The sequence below is a fragment of the Arachis stenosperma genome, chromosome 1, assembly GCF_014773155.1.
Source record: "Arachis stenosperma cultivar V10309 chromosome 1, arast.V10309.gnm1.PFL2, whole genome shotgun sequence".
In the NCBI taxonomy this organism is placed as follows: Eukaryota; Viridiplantae; Streptophyta; class Magnoliopsida; order Fabales; family Fabaceae; genus Arachis; species Arachis stenosperma.
The window spans coordinates 124121015-124128927 of NC_080377.1; the positions used below are offsets into that span (position 1 = coordinate 124121015).

The window sequence follows — 7913 nt, forward strand, 5'->3', positions numbered from 1 at the left end:
GTTTATACTGTAAACAAGACACGTTTTGCGTCTACTCGTCTTGTCTTATTTACACTGTAAACGAGATACATACAAACGGTAAACGAGATAAAAGAGGAATATTTATTTTGGTAAATATGTTTTAAATTATTTATTTCAATAATTATTATAATTAATTTATTTATTAAAAAATTCTAAATTATTTGCATTATTACTAGGCAACTTCACCAAGGGCCCACAAATAATTGACAAATGACGACAACTAACGAGACGGCGTTACCTTAGATAAGATCATTTCACCTTCCGAACCAATAAAGGCCAATGACCGACGCGGTTCGGGTAGAAAAATCATAGGCTCCCGAAGCAAGAGTTAACAGTAAACGTTACGACAATCATGGTTTGGAAGGGACCCACGTCATCCCCCAAAAATACCTAGTCTGGTGAGCCAACACCTGTCCATTTCCCTTAATACTGAGTCATTCAGTCAGAAGAGGCAGCCTGGCTGGCTGGCTTTAACAGACTTTCTCTCTCATCCCAGAGGTCGGTGAAAACCCAACCCACCACCCTGGACCCACCTTTGTCTCCTTCCCTCTTCCTCTATATATCATCCTCTCCCCTTTTCTCCTTTCTCAATTCATATTCTCCTTCGCCATAACAAAGCCATTCTCTTCTCTATTTTTTCTTCTTTTAATGTTAACCAACCTTCTACTTCTAAAGAATTAACAAGAGCTAAATTCAAGAGATCGTATATACCTTTCCCTTTTAGATTCTAATTTTGTGTTATTAACATGGCAACGGAGATTTTGCGGCCTCAGGATTGTTTAATTGAACGGATCAGGGTTCCTCCGGCGTCGTTTTCGCGGCGGAGAAATTACCCCAACAACTACAGTAACTATCATAATAGTAGTAATTTTAGCAATCAGCATGCGGCGGCATCAAGATCCAGCTCCCGGAAGCCCGTTACCCGACCCGATCAGAGGAAACGGGCTGTAGTTGCCAGTTCACCCCAGCTAGTTGCAGAGGCCGCCGCGCTGCCGTTAAGGAGACCTAGCAGCGCTGACGATTCTAGGTTGTCCAGGAGTAGCGGTTTGGCGGTCGATAAGGTGACGATTCTCCGGAGGGGGCAGTCGCTGGATTCGATGGCGGCGCCCGCCGTGAACAGCGACATGTATGCTGGATCAGCGTTCGCGGTGTCTCCGTCGCCTAGCGCGCTCCCTCTTCCTTCTTTTCAGACGAAGAAGCAGCCCTCTCCGGCGGTGGATGACTCCGCAACCAGAGATCTGAGGCGTCTGCTCCGGCTCGAGTAAGATTCGGGTCGGGTTGTCTGGGTTCGGGTCTAGTTGGTTCTTGACCCTTATTTCCCTCTTCACCAACATCTAGAATCTTCTTCTCCTTTCTCTTCATTTCTCCGTTACCGTCACTACTGTTACGGGTAGGTCCTTACCAGTTTGAAGTCCCGTCTCGACCGTGATTTTTTTAAACGGAAGGATGGGTCTGAAATTGGGGGCCGAATACGTTTGGAGAAGTTTGGATTTAGTGTAAGAGCCGTGTGACACGTTTGTTTGCTGATGGCTTAAAATAAGAATTAGGTTCTAATTTCAGTTTAGAATTGGTGGAAAAAATTTGAAAAAAAAAAATGAAGGAAGAACCGAAGAAGCTATACAAGTTGAGGGAGTAACTAAGGGGGTTGTTCTTGTAAAAATCCGGAAAGTGTTGTGGTTTGGTGGATGTTGGATGTGAAAGTGAATGGTTTTTCTAGCTCATTGTACCCTTTTTGTAAAGTATAAATGTTAAAACTTTAGGGAGGTTTGAGCAAATATCTTCTGAATTTTCTTCAACTTTTATCACGCGTCATCTACATCTAGATAGACTTTCATACGATTTCTCCGTTACATTATTGGACTAATGCTTCAATCAGTTGATATCTTTGGAAAAGAAATTTTGTTTGAAGACTTGAAGTCTAGAAATTGACTAATTTACTATAATTACTTTTAATTTGGAAGAATTATATAATTTTAATGTTATTAATTTATCTAAATAATAATTGTCTGGGATCAAAATTAACTGGTAGCTTAAAAAAATAGTAGAGATGTAGGATTGTTCAATTGGAGTGTAATATTTCTTGGTAATATTGAACTACTGGTCAATCAGAAATATTAAATTAGAATTTTTTTTTTTCAGAAGTTATTTATTTTAAAAAAAACAAACAGCATACAAAAATAATCTCTGGGTACTTAAGAAAAAAAACACTCGATAAAAATTGAAGATGCTGCCATGAGAGAACTTTATAGAGGAACAGAACAGGGAGAGGAGAGGAGGCACAAGTTTGCTGGCTGTGCTGCTTCCTTCCTGCTTCTGCTTCGCGGGTGTGCACTGAGCACTTGTTTTTTTTTTCTTTTCTGGACTTGACACTGCCGAGCCCAATACATACAACATTTTTTTGGTCATGATACATACAATAATTTAGGCACTTTGGAATTTTAAGACCAAAGCAAGACCAAAGCACCTTGGATTTTTAGACCACAAAAAATTAAAACACACTAGATTTCAGATCATAAGGCCCGTTACTTATAATTAAACATTTCTATCTATAAAAAGGAACCTTAAGTGGTTGAGATTTGAGACTCTGGATTTAGTACGATTTTGTGATTTGATAGTTAATTTTTTATATAAAATATAATAGTAATTATTAAATTAGTTATTATATATTTATATATTAGTATTTAATTTAATATGTTATCAAATATTTTATACAAGACTAATATATATTTAAACTTTTGTTTAGTTACGGTTGATTTATTAATTAGAGAAGTGTTAATGGTCAATAAATTTTGTGATTTATAGTCATTAATTATTTATTATTAATATTTTTAATACCGTGAGATTACATCAAATGATATATTAGTCATGTTTTAATAAAAGTGCTGACTCCGTAATTTTTTTTATTAATTATGCTAATATCTATCTTTTAAAAATACACTTAAATGTTTTCTTAGAATTTAAATACTTTGCCAAAATATATGAACTACTAATACGGCACTTATATAAACATGAATCTCATGTATCATTAAATCAATCACAAAATAAAGTTACTTTAGGCAGTTAGCTGTGGTTCTCCATTCCGTGAAATATTTTAAATGTCAAAGAGTGAGAACATAAACGACAAAAAAAAGTGACGACTGACGAGGGAGGGAGGTAAACAACGGTCATTTGATTTATGAATAAATGATCTAGTTGCTTTATGCTTCCACTCAAGAACCATTCGAAATTGGCAACCCGTGCTCTTCAGAGTATGTACGATTATTTTGTTTCAATATAATAACTGGACAACTGGAGTTAAGTGCATACGTGAAGTTGCCTAATTATATGTTAACGAACATCAATCAATTTTTTTAATTTTAAATTTTTACTTTAAATTTTAATTTTTTCAAAAATAATGAAAGTCAAAAGAATAGTTAAAAACTTAAAATTTAATTCTCTATACTTTTTCTATCGGGACGCATGTATGGTTGTGAATATTTAGTATTATCATCCTTAAAGGCTTAAACACCTTATTCTAGTATGTAAAATGATCTCTATTGAACTTTTTCCCCTGAGAAAAGATGAATAGAAACTAAGTCCAAAGAGTCTCATTTGCATCATTGTAAAATCATTTGATCAATCATCTTATGATTTTGTTAATTGCAACGTATTCTTTTAAAGAACTTTGGAATAGGCTAAATTAAATTCTAAGTTTAAATTTTTTTTGTTGTCTATGATATTTTTTAATTCGATAGGTAAATTAATTTACCAATTAATAAATTATTACATACACAAAATAAAATTTAAATTTTTAATTTTTATTTAAGTAAACAAGTAAGCTGACCACTCCACATCATGCAAGTTAGTGGATAGGGGTGACAATAGGTAGGGTAGGGTGGGATTTGGAACCAACCCTAATCCTATCCGCAGGTTAAAATTTTTATATAAACTCAACTCTATTCGGCCTATCCGCGGGTTGAGAATATTTCAACCTTAACTCTACTCGTTCTTAACCTGCGAATATTCTATCATATCTGCGAGTTGGTTGAATAGGATTGAGACTCAACTCGCACAGATCCCATAAAAATTCTATCCGCACACTATCCTACTACTTGTGAATCGGGTTGGCAAACCAACCAGATAAGGTGGAATTGGAGTAGAGTAGATGTTGACATCTCTATAAGTGGGTCCGTGCCCTTTGCAGCTATAAAAGGAACATAACAAGCAGTGAATAGAGAAAGAAACCACAATAGTAGTGATCTACCAAATCAAAAGGCTTAGTGTGTATACTTATGTAATTAACTAATAACAATAAGCTAGCTAATATATAAGAAGAAGAAGCACAAGTGGCACATGGCATGCACAGAAGTTGGGTGCCTCATAAAGCTTCTCCCAACGGGGACAATGTTCGTCTTCCATTTCGTGAACCCCATCCTAACAAACTCCGGTATGTGCAGCAGAGCCGCCAACAGGGTCCTATCCGCCACTCTTCTCGCGATCTGCGCCTTCTTCTGCTTCTTCTCTTCCTTCACGGACAGTTACATCGATCCAACCAACAAAAACCGGAGGCGCTACGGAATCGTGACCGCCAAGGGACTCTGGACTCTTCCACTTGAGAAGGCCGAGATCAAAAGCGTTGACTTGTCACGTTACAGGCTGAGGTCTGTGGACTTTGTGCACGGGGCGTTGTCGATGGTGGTGTTCGCGGTGCTGAGCCTGCTTGACAGAAACACACTGCAGTGCATGTACCCTGGCTTTAAGTCGACGGGGAACAGCATGGTGCAGGTGATTCCGTTGGTGATTGGAGTGGTGGCCGGTTCGGTTTTCATGGTGTTCCCTAACACACGCCATGGAATCGGATACCCCAAGCCTGATGGTGATGATCATGATTCTAACATCGTCCCCCCACAAACCCCACCCCCTAAATGCGCTAGTAGTATTTAGTATATGGTGACATCTATGGTGGCATGGGATTAAGTGGTTAAACTCTTAAAGGTGGCTAAAGTTTGACGGATCAATATTGTAATGATATGTGGTAAAGAGAATCTTTTTATTGAGTGGATCAATGTTGCATCCCTATTTAAGCGTAGTAAGTTAGAGAAGGTTACTGTAAGGATATTTGCGAGATTTTCTCCTGTTACATAGGCTTAGTATGGATGGATCAAAACATGAAATGAAAAATTTGGTTGAATGTTTCAAAAAAACAAATAAATGAATATGATATTTAAAAATGCAATCTCATTTAATAGATACTATTGTATAATAATATGAAATTTTATTCATTATTTTTAAAAAGATAAATGTTTTTGTTTCAAAAAAAAATTATTCGTGTGAAGTTCGTAAAAATGCAAACATATCTTCCTAATAAATCTTTGTTTAGGAATAAGATTTGTTTAAATCACTTATAGTTTATGTTATTTTTTTAATGAGTAATTTGCTCTCTTGGTTTATTATAAGATTAAAAAATCTCTTTAAATAAAAAATTTAAAGGTATTAAATTATTTCATTAAGGATTAATTTGAAATAGATTAAAATAACCTTATAGTATTAATTGAATTCAATTTCAACAAGATTAAGAGTTTATTTGGATGAAGAAATGTCTCCGCTTGCTGCTAATAATTTTTTTTTCGGAATTCTACTAAACGGATTGATCCTCCGTTTATTTTAGCAACTTTTCCTAAGGTCTCCTCACCAAGAGCTCCCCAATAATAACAGAAGAACCAACTCGCCCGCTGTGGCGAGACAGCTTTATTTTCTTTTTTTTACAATAAGACTTGGACGATTATCTCTATCTTCAGTGGCTTACGAGTTTATGTCCATCTCTAGTTAGGTACAGTTTTCTTTCGATTTCTTTTTGGTAGTCGTTATCTGAATTTATGCAAGTGTGTCCACACCTCCAAACTGACTTGACGAGGAATCCATTCTCGCGAACAAACACAACTCCTACACACACTTAGGAGCTCTCCTTTCTACATACAAGGACAGAGCTAGATAAGATATTAGAGGGGACCAAAAATATTTACATAAAACTAAAATAAAATTTTAAAGGGGACTAAATTAAAACTTACATATAATTTATATGTAAAAAAATTAAATTAAGGGGACCATTGCTCCCCTTCTCTATAATGTAGCTTCGCCCCTGCCTACATATCCATACAAGACTCGAGTAGGCAGGTCGAGGTCTTACGAGATAACCACTACTTAGTTTAAAAATAAATACTTTTTTTAAAGAATCTTTTAAAATAATTTGATATTTGAATATTTTATATAAAAAATAATATTTTATTTATCACTTATGTTTAAGTAAAATAATATAAAAATGCTTATTTATATATTTATTATGTTAAAATATGTTTTTAAGTAAAAGATATTTTTTAAAAAAAATATAAATTACTATGATAAAAAATGAAAATCATAATGATGAGTAACGCTTAGATTCAATCAAAAATCTATTTAGGTGCCTGTATTGACATAATAGATCTGTAATCAGGAGTGTGAATCATTAAACAAGTTTAAAATTTAACACCAACTTTATTAATAATTTATATTTCTATTGACTCAAAAAAATATAATAAAAAACAACAAAAACCAAAAGTCATTGTTCGTAATTTTATTTTCTCAGTATTAAGAATTCTTCAACAAATGAATCCGTCATATATTTTATTTTACGATAGACAATTCACTATTATAAAAATATAAAATTATAAATAAAAAATAATTTAAATACATTCATGACAATAATTAATTAATTATATATTTATTTATTAAAGAAAAAAATATCCTTTGTAAACTATATAAATACAATTACAAATATGATTTAATACTAAAAACAATGACACACACATCTAATTAATTTCTAAAATAAATAACATCTCTTTTTTCTCTATAATGTCCTATTCATCTTAGTTTATATTATATTTTTAAAAAATATATTTATTTGTTTTTTAATATTTTTAGATATCCAACTATTTTTTTTATTCAATTTCGCTATGTAATTAACAAAGATTCTACCAAATTCTGCCAATTCTTGTTTATGATTGTATTTAATAGAAATATTTTTGTAAATGTGTCTAATAAAAATATCTTTTTTATAGATGTGTCTAATAAAAGTGTCTTTGTAGATGTGTCTCTTTATACATGTCAATACTAATTGTAAGTAAATATAATAATTAATTATTATTGACAATAAATTGACAAATAGTATATTAATACTCTATACTTTTTCTTATCTATTTCGCGTTTGGTCCGTCCAGATTATGGCCCATGTAACAAACACATATTTTTTGTTGGAAAAATTTCCAAATGTCTTTGGGTAGTTTACTTATCAGTCATCGTACTTGTGTCGCAACAGTAAAAACGAAAAAATTTTTCTTTCCTATGTCATCACGAGATTGGCTAGTCAAACTTTAGCCATCTTTATCTAGGAGCTATCCAATCCCATACCACTATATAAATCACCTATGTATGTACTAACTGTTGGTGGGTCCCCAACTAAATGGGACTCGCATATTATAAATAAAAAAAGGAATAAAGTAGCTAATAGCCATGGAGAGAGGATGAGAGGCAAGTTCTTTATTTTGAAACAAAAAGCAAATACAGAGAGGAGAGAGTTTTTTATCGGCGCCGAAGAGGAGAAGAATTTGGGAGAAAAGGGCAAGCCAACTTTGATTCTATTAAACCGGTAAACTTGTTCCATTTCCTATGAAATTTTAGTATGTTATTTCTGGTATAGAGATGAACATTAGGATATAACTTGCTAGTTGTATTGCTTTCTCTTTTGCTTGATTTGAGATACCCACTTTGTGAAAGGTTTATGTTGATTCCATTAGTTTTGGTGATGTATTTTGTTGATTGTTGAGATGCCCTAGTGTCACTAGGAAGACTGTTTGTGTACCAATTATTCTGATAGTGGA

At 33.7% G+C, this 7913-nt stretch overlaps 2 protein-coding genes across 2 annotated transcripts; both read left to right on the top strand.

Moving 5' to 3' along the window:
* The first annotated feature begins 600 nt into the window (after positions 1-600).
* On the top strand, positions 601-1817 carry LOC130970450 (uncharacterized). The gene has a single exon (XM_057896540.1). It carries the CDS (start codon positions 768-770, stop codon positions 1284-1286), a length of 519 nt encoding a protein of 172 aa, XP_057752523.1. The 5' UTR covers positions 601-767; the 3' UTR covers positions 1287-1817.
* Positions 1818-4251: 2434 nt separating this feature from the next.
* LOC130945040 (protein DMP2-like) lies at positions 4252-5214 on the top strand. The gene has a single exon (XM_057873696.1). The coding sequence runs from the start codon at positions 4354-4356 to the stop codon at positions 4942-4944; it is 591 nt and encodes a 196-aa protein (XP_057729679.1). The 5' UTR covers positions 4252-4353; the 3' UTR covers positions 4945-5214.
* Positions 5215-7913: the final 2699 nt, after the last annotated feature.

What these genes read in the sequence shown, in the direction of transcription:
- LOC130970450 (XM_057896540.1), top strand. Translation starts at nt 768, where the DNA reads ATGGCAACGGAGATTTTGCGGCCTCAGGATTGTTTAATTGAACGGATC.
- LOC130945040 (XM_057873696.1), top strand. Translation starts at nt 4,354, where the DNA reads ATGGCATGCACAGAAGTTGGGTGCCTCATAAAGCTTCTCCCAACGGGG.